Below are 20,516 nucleotides of genomic sequence, written 5' to 3' on the forward strand. Positions count from 1 at the left end.
CCGCGACCTGACATCTGCTTGTGTTTTAATTGGGAATAAGCAGTTCACTAGCCAACACGCATACAAGCGGGATAACGATTGCAAGTACCAGTTTCATCGGAATATCTCAAATTAAATAAAACAGCTGGATTTTGGATGGATTAACGACCAATCGTCGAACTGTAAGACATTTTGATTGCCGCGCCAACGGGGTGTCAAGTCGGCTTTTTCGCGGTCAGTGCGAGCCGGGAAGCCCGCACAATTCGCACGGCGTCAGCCGAGGTTTTCTCACCGCATTCGGGCATTTTCCGCATTCCCGGGCATGCTCCGCATTCGGGCACAAACCGGGACTAACGCCTCTGCGGCTCGTTGGAGGGCCGTTTCGGCGGTCAACCAACTGCGGCTCCATAACAGGCCGGTCTGCGGTCTCATAACCGGCCGGTGTTATCTTTCGAGCCGCCCATCTTTCGTGTCGCCCGTGTCTTTTCGGGTGACCACGCTGTCAAAAAATTCGATGGCTTGCCGGACCGTCGACATGTCGCTGAACATCGTCATGTGTCCATGTTGCGGGAAAACGGTGTGTCGGCTTTGAACGTGTGCTGCTTGAAGCGCCTCGTGCATCGCTTTGCTTGATGAAGCGGGAACGACCCGGTCACCGCCACCGTGAAAAAACCAGAATGGCGGATCGTCGGGCGAAACAAAATTCTGAGGCGTCGCGGACTTCCAGGTCGCTGGCCGTTTTGAACGCGACGCCCCCAGCCAGTAATTCAAGGTGTTCGCGTCGTCATCGATCCAGCTGAATTCACACGGCGCACCCCCGGCGACGACTGCGGCAATTCGGGTCGATACTTCCGGGTCGCCAGATTGGCGTTTCCTTCAAGGCCGTCGTCGGGGCCGGTCGTTCCAAGCAGGCTGACCAGGTGTCCGCCCGCAGAATAGCCAAATGCGACGATCCGGTCCGGGTCAATATCATACGATTTCGCATGGTTTTCGAATCCAACGGACCGCCGCTTTGACGTCGTGGATTTGAGCCGGATGTTTCCATCGTGGTGCGTGTCGATAATTGATCGCGACGGCGACGTATCCGGCATCGGCGAATTTCCATGCATGGACGCACCATATGCAATTTCGAACCCAAGGTCCAACCTCCGCCATGGACGCACAATACGGCTGGATGCGACCTGGCCGCTCGGGCTGAAAAAACGTCGCATGTTAATCGAAAATCACGTTTGGCTTGAATCGCCTGGTCCGAGCGATCTTCACGGTAGACGATGCGACTGTGCCGCGTGACCCCTTCGTACTGAACCATCGCAATTCAAACGGCCGATGATTGGCTGAAACTTCATCGGTCACCTCCGCTTCAGGCGACCTGGTGACAACCGGCCCGCCAGGCGGGCGCCGCTTGCCCGACGCGGCGGTATCCACAGAGTGATCAATGTTTTGCCGTTCACACCCCCCCCATAACAAAAACGCCGTCGACAATACGGCCGGCGATACGGTAAGCAATTTCCCGACCAAAGCTGCCTTGACGTGGCGCCGAACACCGGCTGTTGGAACACGAGCGCATCGGATCGGGTTGCGAAAAAATGATACCATGAGTCAGTTGAGGGACAGATTTTCAGTCACTTGTTTTCCAGGTGCCCGTTTTACTGACACCCGGGCAATATGGCTGGCCATTGGTGCCCGTGAGCGGCGATGAAACAAGCATTACTTGATTATTGCATCCATCGAACCGCCGGCCAGTTAAACATATAATCAACGTTCAAGCAACTTGTTTCGATTTGTACTCCACTGCCAGGCGACTTGCCAAGTATGGTTCAGCGTATGGTTCAGCACCAGTTTTCTTCGATTCCCAAGGCGTTGAAGCCATTGGCCGCGGAGAAGTGGTCATCGTCGTCGATGATGAGTCCCGCGAAAAACGAAGGAGATTTCGTGTGCGCCGCGCGAATTGGCGACGGCCGAGTCGATGAATTTTTTGATGAGCGGCCGGGGCGATTTTTGTATGCCGGTCCTTCCGGAAACGGGCCGCCGGTTGGAATTGGCACCGATTGCCGATACCAACAACTCGTCGTTTTCGACAGCGTTCGTGACCCGTTGGACCATGTTTCGGCAAAAACCGGGATTACGGCTGACGAACGGGCGATTTGTGTCCGCAAAATTGCGATCCTGCCAGTCGTCCAGACGATTTCGTTCGCCGGGACACGTCCACTTGTTGATCGCCAAAGAAGGCGGTGTGCTTCGTCGGGCGGGTCATACCGAAGCGGCGGTTGATCTGGCTCGAATGGCCGGGTTGCAACCGGCGGGGTGTGATTTGCGAGGTGCTCGATGAAAAAGGCGATCGCGCAACGCGCGACCAGTTGATGGAAATTGCCGCGCAAAACAAAATCCACATTATCACGATCGAAGATTTGATCGAACATCGCCGTGCCAGCGAAAACTGGTCAGCGTATCGGCTGGTGCGTCGCTGCCGACGCGTTACGGCGATTTTCGGATTGTCGCTTACGACGTCAAATACGAGACTCAGCAACCGATCGCGCTGGTGATGGGGGACGTCAAACAGGACCGCCCGACCGATTCGCCGTTTTGGTTCGCATGCATTCGAGCTGTTTCACCGGCGACATATTGAATTCGTTGTGCGTTGCGATTGTGGTGACCAGCTGCATCTTGCGTTGCAACGGGTGGCCGACGAAAAACGTGGCGTGCTGGTGTACCTGCCTCAGGAAGGGCGCGGAATCGGGCTGGTCGAAAAAATCAAGGCGTATTCGTTACAGGACACCGGCCTGGACACGGTCGAAGCGAACCATGCGCTGGGCCACAAGGCGGACATGCGCGATTACGGTGTCGGCCTGCAAATTCTGAAGGATTTGGGGTTGCGCACGGTTCGTTTGCTGACCAACAACCCGAAAAAAGTTGAAGCGTTTAATCTACGTGGATACAACCTGACGGTGGCCGACCAGGTGCCGATCGTTCCGGTTCCCAACGAACACAACGCCGATTATCTGGAAACCAAACGCAACAAGATGGGCCACGATTTGCCGCGTCGCGAAAATCGGGTTGAATAAAATGTTCACCCGGTCGGCGGCGATCGGCGGTTTTCCCGGTTCGGCCAGGATGTTTCCTGTTTCGCAAGGCATATAAGTTTTTTTAACGATGAATCATTCGCATTTTCGACCCGAATTTCACGCGACCACCATTTTGGCGGTCCGGCACAACGGTGTGGTGGCAATGGGTGGCGACGGCCAGGTGTCGATGGGCAATTCGATCATGAAAGGCGATGCGCGAAAGATCCGCCGGTTAAACGACGATCGCGTGTTATGTGGATTTGCCGGAAGCACCGCCGATGCGTTCGCGCTGCTCGAACGGTTTGAGGAAAAACTCAAGGATCACCCGGCGAATATCTCCCGGGCGGCGATCGAATTGGCCAAACAGTGGCGAATGGACAAGGCACTGCGGCAGCTCGAAGCGTTGATGACGGTGTGTGATGCGTCGACCACATTGTTGGTGTCCGGAACCGGTGACGTCATTCAACCGGCCGACGGGATTGTCGGGATCGGGTCGGGGGGCAATTACGCCATCGCCGCAGCCCGGGCGTTATTGCGACACAGCGATTTGTCGGCCGCTGAAATTGTCCGGAACAGTTTGACCATTGCCGGTGAAATCGACGTTTATACCAACACGAATATTGTTCTGGAGGAACTGGATTGTCCGGTGCAACGGTGACAGGAAACAGGGAAAACCCCGCGGCCCCACAAACGCCCCGGGAATTGGTTGAACAGCTGGACCGACATATCGTCGGCCAGAACGATGCAAAACGGGCGGTCGCGATAGCGATTCGCAACCGCTGGCGACGGCAACAGCTGTCTGACGAATTGCGACAGGAAATTTCGCCGAAAAACATTTTAATGATCGGTCCGACGGGCGTCGGAAAGACCGAAATCGCCCGGCGGCTGGCCAAATTGACCGGCGCGCCATTTATCAAGGTCGAAGCGACGAAATACACCGAAGTCGGTTATTACGGCCGTGATGTCGAAAGCATGATTCGCGAACTGGTCGACAGCGCAATTTCGATCGTCCGTGAAAACGAACGCAACCGGATCGAGGAAAAAGCCAGAAAGCGGACTAACGAACGGTTGCTGGATCTGTTGCTGCCGCCGCCGGGATACCAGACCGGTGAGTCGATGCCGAATTTTCCAGTGCCATGGAACCTGAATCCCGGATCGGAATTTGACACCGGTCAGGTTGCCGCCGACTCGACCGACACAGCCACCGATGCGCCGACACCGTCACCCGATGATTCCTACCAACGGACCCGGGACAAAATGCGGCAAATGCTGATCGCCGGTGAACTCGACGACCGGGTGGTGTCGTTGACGATTGAACAAAAAACGATGCCGGTCATGTTCGGCGGCGCCGGGTTGGAACAGATGGACATGGATTTTCAAGGGATGATCGAAAAAATCATGCCGAAAAATTCGTCGACTCGCGAGTTGCCGGTCAGCCGGGCGCGTCAAGTGGTTTTCGAACAGGAATGCGAAGAACTGCTTGACAGCGACAAATTGAATTCTCAGGCGGTTGAACTGGCGGAAAACGTCGGGATTATTTTTCTCGACGAAATCGACAAGGTCATTGCCAGCGAATCGAAAACCGCGGATGTTTCCCGGCAAGGTGTCCAACGGGACCTGTTACCGATTGTCGAAGGCACGACCGTCCAGACCAAATACGGTTATGTCAGGACCGACCATATTTTGTTTATCGCCGCCGGCGCGTTTCACAAACACCGTCCAAGTGAATTGATGCCGGAATTACAAGGACGGTTTCCGATCCGGGTCGAATTGAGCGCTTTGACCAAGGACGATTTTGTCCGGATTCTTACCGAACCGAAAAATTCACTGACTCGACAATACAAGGCGTTGCTTGATACCGAAGGTGTCAGCCTGGGTTTTACCGAAGACGGCATCGATCAGTTGGCGACGTATGCCTTTCAGATCAACCAGTCCACACAGAACATCGGTGCCCGACGGTTGTACACGATACTCGAGCGAGTTGTCGAGGAACTCAGCTTTGAAGCGCCGGATATGAAAATGGGCAATGTCTCGATCAATTCAAATTATGTCCGGGACCGGCTTGGCGCGGTGGCCGACGACGAAGATTTGAGCAAGTTCATTTTGTGACGGCGGGGGTTTTGTGATGACGAACGTAACCGATCCCGACGACCGGCCGCAGCAAACATCACCGGTCGGCGGTGATTCGCCTGGTGAACTGGTTAACCCCAAAGGAATCATCCGCTGTTGTTTTGGCGGAACACTGATGGGACTGGCCAATCTGGTTCCGGGGGTCAGTGGCGGCACCATGTTGTTGGCGACGGGGGTTTATCCGGCGTTTGTCGGTGGTGTGGCCGATGTCAGTACGTTAAAGTTTCGTCGAAAATCACTCGTCCCGCTGACGATGATTGGAATGTCGGCGGTAACCGCGATATTTCTGTTCGCCGGACCGCTGGGCGATTCGATGGTTCACTATCGTTGGGTGATGTACAGTCTGTTTGTCGGGCTGACTTTGGGGGGATTGCCGATCCTGATTCGCCTGGCAAAACCGTTGAACCGGGCGACCGTCGCGGGGCTGGTGGCCGGATGGTTGGCGATGTTGGTTCTGGCCGCCGCCCGAGGCGATCAAAACGTCAACGCCACCGACAGCCGATGGTTGATGTTGCTCGTCGCTGGAATTGCCGGAAGCAGTGCCATGGTGCTGCCGGGAATCAGCGGCAGTTTTATCCTGTTGTCCCTTGGTCAGTACTTGCCGATCATCAACGGCATCGACCGTGTCAAATCCGCTTTGATGGCCCACGACTGGTCGGCTGCGATGTCAACCATGGGTTCGACAATCATGCCGGCGGGGATCGGTGTCGTTGCCGGCATCCTGTTGATATCGAACGCGTTGAAATATCTGTTTTCGAAATTTCACAGTTTGACGGTGGGGTTGTTGATCGGGTTATTGGTTGGATCGGTGTTTGCGTTATGGCCGTTTGTCCGGGGCCGCCAACCGGTTTCCGGCGATATCGTCAAAGGGCAACGGGTGACGGACATCAATATCAATTCGTTCGACCCGGACGAGTGGCCGACCGAATTTTTTCAACCGTCGGTGCTGCAACTGAGCGGCGCGATCGCCCTGGTGGTTATCGGTTTCGGGGTGACTTTTGGCATCGGAATGATCGCTCCGAACCCTCGACAAGTCAAACCCCGGGTTTCAGCGGCGGGCAGGTGAGCATGAATTTTCAAGATCCATCGAAATCGGTCTTGCGCAGCGAGCTGGAAAGCCTTCAAGTTGTCTCGGTCGGACCTGCCAATGGTGGGCATTCGCCCACGCGAATCGTTTTGCTGTTGCATGGATTTGGCGATTCGAATGACGGTTTGGCCGGTTTGGCGATGGAAATGTCTCGTCTTGGACACGGGAAACTGGACGATGTACAGTTTGTGTTTCCCAGCGGCCCCATTTCGTTGCACGAATCGGGAATTCCCGGTGGGCGCTGCTGGTGGCCGTTGAACATGCAACAACTGATCGAATTGCAGGAAACCAAAGATTTTTCAGCATTGTCAAAAATCGTTCCCGACGAATTACCGGGCGAAAGCGAACGGATCGAACGGTTGATCGATTTGTTGGCCCAAATGCACCAGGTGTCACGGCGACAAATCGTGTTGGGCGGTTTTTCACAAGGTGCCATGTTGACCGCTGATGTTGCGCTACGGCTTGGCGGCGATCTGGGTGGTGCCATTGTCTGGTCGGGAGCGTATCTGGCGGCCGACCGTTGGGCGTCGTTCGGTTCCCCAATCAACGAACTGCCGGTTGTACAGACACACGGTCGCCAGGATCCGGTATTACCGTACGCATCAGCTCGGGCATTGAACGATGTTTGAACCGGTCGGGGTTTCAAGTTCAATTTCACTCGTTTGACGGAGAGCATCAAATCGATCAAACGGGACTTCGGCTGGCCGTCGATTTGATCGCCAATGCCGTACCGACGGCGTGAAAGAAAACATGAAGGCATAAGGATTGCCGAAAATTTACGTTGGCAACATTATAATTCGAATTGGAAACCGAAAGAGGTACGCTGGTGTTGAAAAACCCGACCGATGATGAACATTCAAAAGCCCATGAACAGGCGGCTTTGCCGGCGCCGATGAATTCGCCGGACCGGCGCCCATTGGTGGCGCCGATTGTGCAGTCCACAACATTCATCCAGAATCATTTGCCAACTGGTCCCGGGCATTCGTATTCTCGGTGCGGCAATCCGACGGTGGACGATCTGGAACGCGCCATTGGTGAATTGGAAAACGCTCCGCCGGCGGTCTGTTTTTCAACCGGCATCGCGGCTGAATTGGCGCTGATGATGACCGTTATCGGTGCCGGTGACCACGTGATCGCCGGCGCCGCGATCTATGGTGGCACCGTGCGAATGTTGAATGATTTGCTCAATCGGTTTGATGTCCACACGGATTTTGTGGACGCGACCGACCTGGATGCGATTGCATCAGCGGTCCGGCCCGAAACCCGGTTGATCTTTATTGAAACTCCGGCGAACCCGACGCTACAACTGACAGACATCGCGGCGGTGGCTGACATCGCCAAAGCCGCCGATTGCCGATTGGCGGTTGACAACACATTTTTGACGGCGGTCTGTCAGCAACCACTTGAATTGGGTGCGGACTTCAGCGTCTATTCAACCACCAAACACATCGAAGGACATTCGACAGCTCTCGGTGGAGCGATCGTTTGTCGTGATGACCGTTGGCTGGACCAGCTGGTTTGGACCCGGAAAACCACCGGAACGATTCAAACACCGTTTAACGCCTGGTTGACCGGACAGGGAATCAAGACGATGCGATTGCGAATCGATCAACACTCTCGCAACGCGTTGCAAGTCGCGACCGCGCTCGCCGGTCGCGACGATATCTCGGTGGTCCACTACCCCGGACTGGACGATTTTCCACAGCGTGAACTGGCCAGGCGACAGCATTCGGGGGGCGACGGCGGCGTGCTGGCGTTTGAATTTACCGGCGGTTTTGAAATGGCTCAAGCGGTGTTGCCCCGTTTGCGACTTGGTCACATCTGTGAGCACGTCGGGACAGTCGAAACGATTTACACACACCCGGCGTCAATGACCCATGCCGAAGTTCCCCACGAACAACGGCTTCAAGCAGGGATTACTCCGGGTTTAATCCGCTTGAACGTCGGGATTGAAGATCCCGACGCCATCGTCGCCGATTTTGATCGCGCCGTCAGTGAAACGGTTCATGAATAAATCCATCGAACCCGTCGCGATGCCGGTGTTCTTGTTAAACGACCGGCCAGGCTGATGGGTGCCATCGTTTTGGTGACCTTTTAATGATCGCAGTCAATCGACCGGAAATCAATCATGGCCGAAAACCCCCCGCCGATCGTCGTGCTGAAATTTGGTGGATCGGTACTGACCGGTGAACATCAGTTGCCCAACCTGGTTCACGAAATTTACCGTTGGTTCGTATCAGGGTACCAGGTGGTGACCGTGGTTTCTGCATTCGGTTCAACGACCAACGAACGGTTCGAAAGCGTTCGAAAATATGGCGATCGTTTAAACCCGCATTCAATCGCCCGCCATGTGATCACCGGAGAAATGCAATCGGCCGCATTGTTGGGCTTGGCGCTCGATCGGGTGGGAATCGACAACCGGGTCGTCGATGAAGCGGCGGTGGGAATTCGTACATGCGGCCATCAGCTCGATGCGGAAATTGAATCCGTCGATCGCGACCGGGTGAAGCAACAGCTTGATCTTTGCCGGGTGTTGGTCGTTCCGGGGTATGTCGGGCGTGACGCAAGTCAACAGCTGTGCCTGCTCGGCCGCGGAGGAAGCGATTTGACGGCGATTGCCCTGGCGTGTGAGACCGACGCGGTCCAATGTATCCTGGTCAAGGATGTCGACGGGTTGTTCGAATGGGATCCAAAACGGTCCGGTTCACCACGTCAGTATCGGCAAATTTCATTTGATTCGGCGTTGCAGCTCGATGAATCGATCGTCCAGCACAAGGCGATCGAGTATGCGAAAAAAGCGCGACGCCCGTTTACCGTTGGTTCGTTGCGCAGTTTGCAAACCACGTGGGTCGGAAACAGCGCTAAAGCATGTGGTGCTGAAGCATGTATTGCAGGCAATGGGTTCGACGGACATTTCCGGCAATGATTTTTACCCGAACGAATCCCGTCGTGAACCGTTGAAACTGGCGATTGCTGGAATGGGTACCGTCGGCGGCGGGTTTGTTGAACATGTACGGAAATCGTTCAAACTGGCACGTCTGGGTCGGGTCGTCGTTCGCGATGTTGGTAAAGCGGCCACCAGTGGATTGCCGGAAAAATTAATCTCCAATGATTTGGAACACCTGTTCGCCGACGATATCGATGTGGTGGTGGAATTGGTCGGCGGAATCGATCCGGCGTTTCAGCTCGTTCGCCGTGCGCTGCGGTCAGGGAAGCATGTGATCACCGCCAACAAGGCACTGATGGCAACTCATGGCATCGAATTGCAGCGGATTTCCGAACAACACGGTGTGATGCTGCGGTTTTCCGGATCAGTTGGCGGTGGCGTCCCGATGGTCGAAACCGTTCAGGCGGTTGCATCGGAAAATTCACGCGATTCGACCGATCCGTTGGTGGCGATCGAAGGGATTATCAATGGGACATGTAATTTTATTCTCGACCGGATCGCCGGCGGGGTCAGTTTTGCCGACGCGATTGTGGATGCTCAGCGGGCCGGTTTTGCCGAAGCCGACCCTCAACTGGACCTCAACGGCACCGACGCGGCACAAAAGATATCGATCCTTGCCCGGATGGCCGGGTGGACGATTGAAATCGATGCCATTGAACGGACCGGCATCGATCAGGAACTGGTCAAACGCTGGTCCCGCAACGTGCTGCCGGTGGTGTTTTCAAACAGGTTGCCAGGGTCCACGTTGAAGATCCTGGCGAGCCGGATCCTGTCGCCACAGGAAGTGTCGACATCGTGCCGCTTGGGCGTGATCATGTACTGGCTTCGACCGAAGGTGAACAGAATCGCCTGATCTTGCGGTTTGCGTCGGGTGTGAACAGATTTTGTCGGGCCGGGGGGCCGGGCGCTGGCCGACCGCCCAAGCGGTGATCAACGATCTGGACGCAGTCATCCGAAGTGTTTTGCACTGAAATTTCACTCGCTTCGATCGATATTCTGCCTTTGGAAATTCAAAGTCGCTGATGAAATTCCAGAAACGATTCCGAAATACCGTGTCTGGAATTTTTTCCACCAGCCGGTCACCGACCGTGTTGCCACCGGCCTGTCCCGTCGGAAGAAATCTCCTGTTTCCAAATCGGCACATCGCGTTTGACCCGTTCAATGATCCATTGAGCCGCTTCAAACGACTCTTGACGGTGAGGCGATGCGACGGCGACGGCGATTGAAATTTCCGCCAAATCGATCGTGCCCAGCCGATGGATCAAACAGCACGCCAGAAGCGGCCAGCGGGCAAGCGACAAGTTGACGATCTTTTGCATCTCCGCCAGCGCCAATGGCCGGTAGGCATCGTACCGCAACGATGCGGTGGTCATCACTTGCCCGTCCACGACGGTTTGCCGTCGCGCCTGGCCGGTAAATGTCAACAGCGACCCGGCATCGACCAATTCTTGGCGATTGAGATACTCGTGCAACTTTCGAACGTCGATCCGATGGTCGGTCAATGCGACTCGCGACAGCGCGCGGCGGCCACTTGGGCAGGGGTCGTTTTTGCCAATGCGGTTCATGACAAAACAGTGTACCGCGCGCCCTGGCAATCATTGCAAAAAGTTCACCGGCCCATCAGAATCGGGGACCTTATTGGCTGTCGCTGATTGCCGATTGAAACTGCTCGGCGTTGTCGTTGTAAACGTCAGCGCCGGATTGCCCGACAATTCTGATCGAAAAGATGGCCGCCAAAGCAATCAGCGCCAACATGATCGAATATTCGGTTAACGACGTTCCCGACCGACGTGATTTGGAACGGATCGAAGCGGTTTTCATTGAAGTTTTTAGTTGTGTCATTGTGCCGGTGATCAAAAAATTCGGAAACAGGTCTTGTGTTGCCTTGGAAATTGGCTCGTCAATCGTTGGGGCCGTCTGGTCATGGAACCATCGGGCAAACGAAATACCGTCTGCGTTATTTTTAGAATAGGACGCCGCTTTTTTCGCGCGCTGATCAATGACTTGAAAAAACAGCGGACACGCGATGCCTTTCAGGTGATGTCGGTTATGACGATGGATCCGGTGAGTCGCCGGAAAATCTTGCGATTCCACGACCCGGTGGATGTCGGCGGCGGGTTGGCATGACGCCACCACCGAACCAACCACCGACGCATTTCGCGACCGAACGCCGTTTGGTCAACGACCCGGTTACTGACAACCGGGTTGTCAGTAGGCGTTTCTTTGGGAGATGACGACCCAGAAAGTTTTTAAAATGATCTTGATGTCGAGCGACAGCGACCATTCGCGGATGTAGCGATGATCAAAATAGATTCGTTGTTCCATTTTTTCGATCGTTTCGGTTTCCCCGCGATATCCGTTGATTTGGGCCAGGCCGGTGATCCCGGGTTTGATTTTGTGTCGCAACATGTAACCGTCAATTTGTTTCCGGTAAAATTCATTGTGACTCGTGGCATGCGGTCGCGGTCCGACGAGGCTCATATGGCCGGCAAGAACATTGAACAATTGCGGTAATTCATCAAGTGAGCTTTTGCGCAATAATCCTCCGATGAGCGTCAACCGTGAATCGTTGAGCGTCGCCTGTTGGATCTGGTCACCGCTTTGGTGCACGATCATGGAGCGGAATTTCCAGACATTGATGGGTCGGCCGTCCAGGCCATAGCGTTGTTGTTTGAATAACACCGGGCCTTTGGACGTGCACTTCACCGCCAGCGCCAGCAGACTCATCGGCAATGCCAGAATCAACAACCCGAACGCTGCAAGGGCGATGTCAACAAACCGTTTGGCAATCCCGTCAACGCCGTAAAGCGGGTTTTCGTAGATGCTGATCACCGGAATGCCATTGACATCCATCATGCGTGAATGCAGCAATTGGAACGTAAAAATATCCGGCACGATGTACGCGGAAACGGTGGTGTCGTTCAATTTCTGGATGATCGACCGGATCCGGTCTTCGGCGGCCATGGGCAGCGTGACGAACACGACCTGTACGTTTCCGGCGCGCGACTGTTCGACCAGATGGTCCAATGACCCGAGGCGGTTGGCAAACCGTTCGGGCAATTCAATCGAACGATGCGCCGGACGGTCGTCAAAAAACCCAAGGAATTTCAGTCCCAGTTCCGGCGCACATTCGAGCTGCTTTGCGAGTTCGATTCCCAGATGAGTAGCTCCGAAAACCGCGAATTTTCGCGTGGCGATATCCATCTTCAGCATCATGGCCAAAACCCGTCGCATCACAATCCGCATCGAGATCGCAAACACCGGGGTGGCAAGCAACCAGTAAGTCAGACCCGCTGGCGAAAATTCCAGCGTGCTGTAGCTGAATTTTCCAATCGCCGCCAACAGAATCAATGTACACGTCCAGGCGGCCGAACAGGTGATCAGTTCGCTGCTCAATGCGAATTGATGCTTGCGGTAGACGCTGAAAAATTCGGCGACAACCGAAAAAAACGCCAACCGTCAGCAAATAACTTATCAGGGTAGAATCACTGTTCAAATCCGGAAACGTGTGCAACATGGCCCACAATCCACCGCCAATGGCGACGACATCGATGGCTTTGTAAGCCAGCTGGATAACGCTCGAATGTTGTTGGATTCTGAATCTGGCCATCGTGGCGCTTGATGGAAAAATATGCGAACGAATACGGTTGATCGTTGGGAATTCCAGCAAAACTTAGGTTCCAACCAGGTCGACTGCATTGGTGCTCCGGCCAATTTTGGCAAATGACCGCTTGCGGAAAATTCGGGTTGAAACAATCGTGGCGATTTTGCGAACTCGTTGCCGGGCTGAACTCGTTGCCGGGGTGATGACGAGGCCTTTTACTGCTCGTCAAGCTCGACTAGACTTCGTGGAGCTGAGAATTCGTGGACCTGAAAATTTCACCGGTCCGAAAATGTCACAACCGGGTGCTGTTTCTGATCGGGATGGGATGAGCCGCTGATGGCCCGCAACGAACAATTGATTCGCCAGCATAAAATCCTTCAGGTGCTCGAGCGGATGCGTTTCGGGCGGACGCTCGACGAACTGAAGCACAACGTCACTGACGAATTGGGACTGACATCGATTCACACGCGGACACTTCGCCGCGATCTCGATGCGTTGCAAGCTGCCGGTATTGACGTGATCGTCGAAGATTCGCCGCGGGGAAAAATCTGGAAACTCGGACCGCTAGCGAAAAAAACGGTGAACATCGACGCGACGTCGACGGAATTGATCGCATTGTCGTTGGGGCGGCAACTGCTTCATCCTCTCGCCGGGACACCTTTCTGGATGGGCATCGAGTCGTTTTGGAAGAAAATTCATCAGCAAATTCCCGACGGTGTCGCCCGGCATTACGAAAAATTTCGCCAGACATTGCGAGTGCTGGGTGTGCCGGCAAAAAGTTACGAAAAACATCAGGGGATCATCAAAACCATCAACCGGGCGATCGTCGAACATCGTCTGATTGAAATTGTTTACGCTTCGATCGGCAAAGGACCATCGAAGCGCAAAATCGCACCGTATTCGATCGCGCTGTTCCAATCCAGTTTGTACATTCTTGCCGTCAACAGCGGCGTGGAAGACGTCAATGCGGAAACGTTACGGACGTTTAAACTCGACCGGTTTGAAAAAGCGACGCTGCTCGATGAATGGTTCAAGCCGCCGGCAGATCTGGATATCGAACGGATTACCCAACAGGCTTTGGGGGTCTTTTTTGGCAAACCGGAAAATTTCACGATCCATATCAGCCCCCAGGCGGCATCCTGGGTCAGGGAAGATCCCTGGCATCCCGAACAGAAAATCCGTGAACTCGACAGCGGTTGGATCGAATTGACCGTCCGGTCGGCCCATGAAATGGAAATCCTGCCCAGGATTTTGCAACTCGGGATCAACGCCGAATTAATTTCGCCGCAATCAGCCCGCGACCGCATGGCCGAAATCACCCGCCAAATGGCCGATCGGTACCAGGCGTGACGACATTCGATCGAGCCGCAGCGCTTTACCGGCGGTCGATTCGACCGATCCTGGTGACATTCATTTCAAGACGGGTCATTTCAATTGAAATGCGGCTTCGATTTCGACCATGGCATTGAGCGGCAGCGAATTCGTGCCCACAGCGCTGCGGGTTCCGATCCCGGCGTCGTCACCGAACAGATCAACAAACAGGTCGCTACAGCCATTGGCAACGGCCGGTTGAGCGTGGAAGTCGTCGGAACTTTGCACAAACACGGTCAGTTTTATCAGCCGGTCGATTTTATCCAGGCTGCCCAGGGTATGTCGAAGCGTTGACAAAACGGCCAGCCCGCATTGCCGCGCCGCATGGTAGCCTGTGGATTCATCAGTGTCTTGCCCCAACCGTCCGGTCATCAAGCTTCCGTCAGCAAGAACCGGCAAGTGCCCTGACGTGACACAGGTATTGCCGATGACCATCGCTGGCCGGTAAACGGCAACCGCCACCGGCGGTGACGGCAATGACAGGCCCAGTTCCTGAAGTTTCCGGTCATGGCTCATTGGTTCTGCGCTCATTCGTTCTGTCTTTCTGGCTGGAGCGGGGTCTGTCTTTCTCGCTGGGCGAGGATTGAAAGCGTCACCGGTTTCCCGTCACGCCGAACGGATTATGTGCTAATATAATCTCTCTGCACGGTGCGGCAACCGATTCGTTACCGGCTCGATGTATCCATCGAGAGTTCGGTGTTTCCATCGAGAGTTCGGTGTTTCCATCGAGAGTTCGATGTTTCCATCGAGACCCGGCCCCCGATTCGCGCATCGTTAGCTCAGTTGGCACCGGTAACTTAGTTGGCACCGTTAGTTCAGTTGGCACCGTTAGTTCAGTTGGCACCGTTAGTTCAGTTGGCACCGTTAGTTCAGTTGGCACCCGTAGCTCAGTTGGATAGAGCGTCGGTTTCCTAAACCGAAGGTCGTGGGTTCGAATCCCGCCGGGTGTACTGGCCCTTGATCCAATGGTTCCAGACGAACGAGCAGTTGGCCGAAAAGTAGTCGAAATTCAAGTCGCCGGCGAAGTTCGGACCGACGAGCTTCCAAAATGTTCGATCGAATGAGCCCCGGTTCCTGCATCTCCTCCAAAATGTTCGATCGAATGAGCCCCGGTTCCTCCACCTCCTCCAACATGTTCGATCGAATGAGCCGTTTGGGCGCTAGCCCCGGTTCCTGAACGTCGTTCCCCCAACACAACCGCGGCTAGCGCCCAATGGTACTTACTTTAAACTATTTTGGCTGCCGGGCCGTAAAATCTGGAACTTTGGCACGGCATTTGCGCATCTGTGATTTCTTTTCCTCAAAAGGAGTCATTTTGTCATGGACTTTCGTACGAAATCAGATGCTGGTCAATCAGATGCTGATCAGGAACAACAACAATTCGATCGCGCATTCGAGCTTCTTCATCAACTCGTTGACTTCGAGGAAGCCAATGAGCTTTTTGCTCAACGCGCTCATACCGTCTACACCGCCAGTGTTGTCCTCTGGATGCTCGTTTACCAACGACTCAAGCCCGACTCGTCACTCGAAAATGCCGTCAAACACCTGGTCGAAACGAAACCGTCCTGCTTGCCCGAAAACAAACGACTCGACGAAAACACCCTTTCGCCCAATAACGCCGCCTACAGCCGAGCTCGTTCACGCCTGCCACTGGAAGTAGCCCGGTGGTTTGCTGACGAAGTGAGCTCTGGCATCATATCAACAACTCAACCGAGCCTTGATGATCAGAGGGTGTTCCTGATCGACGGGACAACCATTTCGCTGGCTCCAGAGAAGTCATTGCAAATGGCTTTCCCACCGGCTTCGAACCAATTTGGCGAGGGAGTTTGGCCGATCGCTCTGTTGACGGTTTTCACGAGCTGGCCAGTGGTTGCGCTTTACTGCCCCAGGTCGGAGCGATGTATGGGGAAAAAGCAGTTTCGGAAACGCAACTGGCTTGTCAGGGAATGCAGCAGTTACCAGAACATTCAATCATCCTTGGCGATGCCGGATTCGGCATTTTCGGAGTTGCCTACGCAGGGGTTCAATGGGGTCATGACGTTTTGCTGCGGATGAAGAAGTCGAACTTTGAATCGCTCCGTCGCCAAGCGAGTCTACAAAGTGAATCGGAGCATCACCGATCGTACCAGCTGAATTGGAAGCCGACTGCTCAGAATCGCAAGACCCAACCGGATCTTCCTGAAGACGCGTCAGTTGAAGTGACCCTGCACGAGGTGGCGGTGACCGATACGTTGACGATTTATCTGGTCAGTACGTTGCCACAGGACGCGTTCACTCTGGCAGGGCTCTTCGAGCGTCGCTACGACGTTGAGATTGACATTCGCAATTTCAAAGTGGTTCTGGGAGCCGAACAGATCCGAGCCAGAAGCGCGGAGATGTTCTTGAAGGAACTTTATACATCGGTGGTGGCCTACAATCTGACGTGCTGGCTTCGCAGCGAAGCGGCGCGGTTGGAGCAGGTGGAACCACGTCGGATGAGTTTCAAGCGAACCTGGACGACATTCCAGACGTTCCTGCTTCGTCACATGCACGCCGAGCCATCACGTTGGCGTAAGGCGTTTTCCCGGGCGTTGGAAATTGCTCGCAAGGACAAGCTGCCCCGGCGTCCCAATCGGCGTTTCAAACGCGAAGCATATCGCAAACGCCCGAAGGATGTCCATTTCGAAAAACGAACCAAACCGGCCAGCAAAATGAAGGACTCCGATGTAAAGTAAGTACCATTGGCTAGCGCCGTACGGCTCATACAAGTTTGGGACTGGCGCCCAAACGGCTGGAACAAGGACTCGTAACAGGTACCGGTTCGCAACAGTCCGGGCACCACGAATCGGCGACCGGCTCGCGGTTATCGACAAGGATTCTCTCAGCGGAATCTCAACGACGGCGGCGACGACGATGAGATGCGACGCTGGCAATCCCGCCAAAAACCAACAACAAACCCGATGACGGTTCAGGAACCGCCGCCGCCGAACTCACCAACGTCACCGTCAAGGTCGCATCAGGATCGAAAAAATCCTCTCCGAAAAAGAAATTGGAATTCAGGTCAAAATCGAAACTGCTACCATCGGCGAGAATTCCCGATAGTGTCACATCGCGGTCGTCGATGACGAACGCTTCATCGATCGTCAACGCATCGAGCAGCGATTCGTCATCAAGAAAAAATTCCGTGCCAAACAGGTTCACCCTCGCTGCCGAACTCGGCTTCGAATTCGTCCCCGACAGTTCCGCCGCTGATGTTCACAACGCTGCCGGAATTGGCGGAGAAAACGTCCCCCACGGTTCCGCCGCTGATGTTCACAACGCTGCCGGAATTAGCGTCGAAACCGGCCCCCACGGTTCCGCCGCTGATGTTCACAACGCTGCCGGAAAAGGCGTCGAACAAGCTCCTCACAGTTCCGCCGCTGATGTTGACGATGCTGCCGGCAGTTTCCAAACCCTCACCAACGACGCCATCTTCAATATTCAACGTTGCGCCAACCGATGCGAAATCAGCTCCCAACACGCCACCGCTTTGAAGCGTCAACTGCTCGCCCGAACGAAGCCCCGATGGTTGCTCGCCGGATATGTCCGTCGAGACCACCCGAGGCATCGTGAGCCGATCGGGTAACGATTGTCGCGTTAATGCAACATTGTTCAGGCGGTCAAAAGCATCGTCAGCAAAAATAAAGGCCGAACCGTCGGCCATGTGCCGGTGAAAACATCTCCATCGGCAAGCGTGATCGTCGGCCCGGAGAAGTCAACGCCGTTAAGTTGAAATTCTCCGCCAACAAGCTCGACATCACCGCCGGAAAGGGCGCTGAAAAACGATCCCAAAGGTTCCGCCGCTGATGTTCACCTCGCTGCCGGAATTGGCTTCGAAACTGCTTCCCACGGTTCCGCCGCTGATGTTCACCTCGCTGCCGGAATTGGCGCCGAAAGCGAATCCCACGGTTCCGCCGCTGATGTTCACCTCGCTGCCGGAATTGGCGTCGAATAAGACCCCCACGATTCCGCCGTCGGCAACGTTCAGTTGAGTATTACCTGATACGTCACCAAAGATAAAATTCCCAAACGTGGGATCCCCCGGAACGTTGATGACATCGTCAAACAGACTCGCATCTGACGGCCCGAACCGTGAACCTGGGCCGATGCCAACGAGGGCAGCGCGAATGCCAAGCATGCACATGATATATATGCGAAAGGTTTTGAAATGTTCATCAAATAAAAATCCTTGTTAAAAGAATTCAATAACACAAGGAGCCGTCCGAAAGGTTAACGTTTTCAATCACGGCTTGTCCGTTACGCATCGCGAACAACCACGCGATGACCTTGAAAACCAACACGACGTCGGCAATAACGAAGCCCAGTCAAATGGATCTGCAACGAAACAGTAGAATGTCATTCTAAACCGGCGGACCGGGTTTACAAGCTCCCAAAATGGAAACTCACACAAAAAGCCGGAAATCCGCGAAACACCATTTTCCCCGTAAATTGGGTCTGAACCCGGTCGGAATTCGTCAGACGGAATTTTTTGGACAGGATCACCGGATCAACGGGATTTTCAATGCCGGACCAACGAGAAACCATCCGCACGGCGCTGGCTGCAGATCGCGTAAAATGAGCCGTTTTGGCGCTAGCCACGGTTCCTGAACGTCGTTCACCCAACACAACCGCGGCTAGCGCCAAAACGGCTCATGCTGTTGGTGAACGATCGTCTCATTCCTCCTCCCCCAATCGGATCGTTTCGAGAACTTCGGTTGCCTCAGCGTCGAGCGACTCCATCTCCTCCAAAATGTTCGATCGAATGAGCCGTTTGGGCGCTAGCCCCGGTTCCAATACGTGCAAACAACCGTGGCTGGCGCCAAAACGGCTCACGCTGTTAAACAACCGTGGCTAGCGCCAAAACGGCTCATGCTGTTAAACAACCGTGGCTCATGCAAAACAACCGTGGCTCATGCTGTTGGTGAACGATCGTCTTATTTTACTCGCCCAATCGGATCGTTTCGAGAACTTCGGTTGCTTCGGCGTCGAGTTGGCCCCGCTATTTGGTGGTGGCCCGGTTGGATGATGTTCTCAGCCGCCTGGGCAGGGGGCTGCGCGTCGCCGTTTTCAGCAATCTGTTTCGATTGTAAAATCAGGTTCAATTGTATCTGGCAAAACAGCACATCATGATTGTATCTGGCAAAACATTTTCGTAATCGGGGCGTTTCGCCCGGGGAGTTTCGTTTTGGAGCAAGCGATTCAAAAAGCCGATACGCTGGTCGAAGCACTGAGCTGGATCCGCAAGTTTCGTGACAAAACGGTCGTCATCAAAATCGGCGGCAGCGTCATCGACGATCCCGACGCGTTAGGGCACATTCTGTTGGACATCGTGTTTATGGAAACGGTCGGGATGCGGCCGGTGGTGGTCCATGGTGCCGGAAAAAGGATCAACCGGGCGATGCGACAGGCAAAAGTGGAACCGCGTTTCGTCCAGGGGCGTCGATATACGGATGACACGACGTTGGAAATTGTCCGTCAGGTGCTGTCCGATACCAATGAAGAAATCGCCGGGATGCTTGAGCGAATCGGCGGTCGGGCGATGACGTTGAATTCGCCTGAAACGTGCGTTTTGCATGGCAAGGTGATGCAATTGACCGACGATGACGGCAACCCGGTCGACCTTGGGAAAGTCGGTCAAATCACCGAAATCGACCGGATTGTCATCGACAACTTGTGTTACGCGAAACAGGTGCCCATCATCCCGTCGATCTGTCGTGATGCCGATGCGGCCTGGTTGAATGTGAACGCCGATACGGCGGCGATCGAAATCGCCAAACGACTGGGAACTGAAAAATTGGTGATGCTCAGCGATGTTCCAGGTGTGTTGACCGATCCGGGCGATGAATCGACATTGGCATCGTCGATTTCCCGGCAACAGGCCGATCAATGGATCGCCGACCGAACGATCGTCGGTGGGATGATTCCGAAAATCGAAGGGTGCCTGGACGCGATTGCCGGCGGTGTTGGCAAAGTCCACATCGTCGACGGCCGGGTGCGCCATTCGTTGTTGCTGGAAATTTACACGACCAGCGGTATCGGCACTCAAATTGTCGGCGATCGATGACCGTGAATGTTGGGCAAAACGCTCACAGGTTTCCGTTTGGATGAGTGTTACCGTTTTGATGAAGCTGGTGTTACCATGAATCATTTTATTTCGTTGGCTGATCTGCACCGCGACGATTTGTTGTCGATCATCAACATGTCGCGTGAAATCAAGTTGCAATTTCAAAGCGGAACACGCGATGCGGTCCTGTCGGGACATGTGATGGCGTTGTTGTTCGAAAAACCGTCTTTGCGAACCCGGATCAGTTTCGAATC

General features: G+C 54.5%; 7 protein-coding genes, 1 non-coding gene and 1 pseudogene across 8 annotated transcripts; 6 read left to right on the plus strand and 3 right to left on the minus strand.

Annotated features, from left to right (window-relative positions):
• The first annotated feature begins 2,080 nt into the window (after nucleotides 1-2,080).
• LOC144898064 (riboflavin biosynthesis protein RibBA-like) lies at nucleotides 2,081-3,041 on the plus strand. Its single transcript, XM_078788952.1, is given in 5 exon segments — nucleotides 2,081-2,281; nucleotides 2,283-2,403; nucleotides 2,406-2,533; nucleotides 2,536-2,610; nucleotides 2,613-3,041. Coding segments are annotated over 5 exon segments (954 nt in total).
• An 88-nt stretch (nucleotides 3,042-3,129) lies between these two features.
• Nucleotides 3,130-3,699, plus strand: LOC144898065 (ATP-dependent protease subunit HslV-like). Its single transcript, XM_078788953.1, has one exon. The coding sequence runs from the start codon at nucleotides 3,130-3,132 to the stop codon at nucleotides 3,697-3,699; it is 570 nt and encodes a 189-aa protein (XP_078645079.1).
• A 314-nt stretch (nucleotides 3,700-4,013) lies between these two features.
• LOC144898066 (ATP-dependent protease ATPase subunit HslU-like) lies at nucleotides 4,014-5,150 on the plus strand. Its single transcript, XM_078788954.1, has one exon. The coding sequence runs from the start codon at nucleotides 4,014-4,016 to the stop codon at nucleotides 5,148-5,150; it is 1,137 nt and encodes a 378-aa protein (XP_078645080.1).
• A 2,000-nt stretch (nucleotides 5,151-7,150) lies between these two features.
• On the plus strand, nucleotides 7,151-8,272 carry LOC144898067 (cystathionine gamma-lyase pseudogene; annotated as a pseudogene).
• A 2,012-nt stretch (nucleotides 8,273-10,284) lies between these two features.
• On the minus strand, nucleotides 10,285-10,770 carry LOC144898068 (molybdopterin synthase catalytic subunit-like). The gene has a single exon (XM_078788955.1). It carries the CDS (start codon nucleotides 10,768-10,770, stop codon nucleotides 10,285-10,287), a length of 486 nt encoding a protein of 161 aa, XP_078645081.1.
• A 643-nt stretch (nucleotides 10,771-11,413) lies between these two features.
• On the minus strand, nucleotides 11,414-12,815 carry LOC144898069 (UDP-glucose:undecaprenyl-phosphate glucose-1-phosphate transferase-like). The gene is made up of 2 exons (XM_078788956.1): nucleotides 12,730-12,815; nucleotides 11,414-12,626 (listed from the first exon to the last, which is right to left on the minus strand). The coding sequence occupies exons 1-2, from the start codon at nucleotides 12,813-12,815 to the stop codon at nucleotides 11,414-11,416; spliced, it is 1,299 nt and encodes a 432-aa protein (XP_078645082.1).
• Nucleotides 12,816-14,234: 1,419 nt separating this feature from the next.
• Nucleotides 14,235-14,711, minus strand: LOC144898070 (protein TCP17-like). The gene has a single exon (XM_078788957.1). The coding sequence runs from the start codon at nucleotides 14,709-14,711 to the stop codon at nucleotides 14,235-14,237; it is 477 nt and encodes a 158-aa protein (XP_078645083.1).
• Nucleotides 14,712-15,056: 345 nt separating this feature from the next.
• trnar-ccu (transfer RNA arginine (anticodon CCU)) lies at nucleotides 15,057-15,130 on the plus strand. Its single transcript has one exon. It is a non-coding gene; the product is annotated as a tRNA-Arg (tRNA).
• Nucleotides 15,131-19,548: 4,418 nt separating this feature from the next.
• LOC144898071 (acetylglutamate kinase-like) lies at nucleotides 19,549-20,262 on the plus strand. The gene has a single exon (XM_078788958.1). The coding sequence runs from the start codon at nucleotides 19,549-19,551 to the stop codon at nucleotides 20,260-20,262; it is 714 nt and encodes a 237-aa protein (XP_078645084.1).
• Nucleotides 20,263-20,516: the final 254 nt, after the last annotated feature.

This window comes from Doryrhamphus excisus, unplaced genomic scaffold, assembly GCF_037039965.1.
Source record: "Doryrhamphus excisus strain RoL-2023G ecotype Guam unplaced genomic scaffold, RoL_Dexc_Guam_v1.1 HiC_scaffold_62, whole genome shotgun sequence".
NCBI lineage: Eukaryota > Metazoa > Chordata > Actinopteri > Syngnathiformes > Syngnathidae > Doryrhamphus > Doryrhamphus excisus.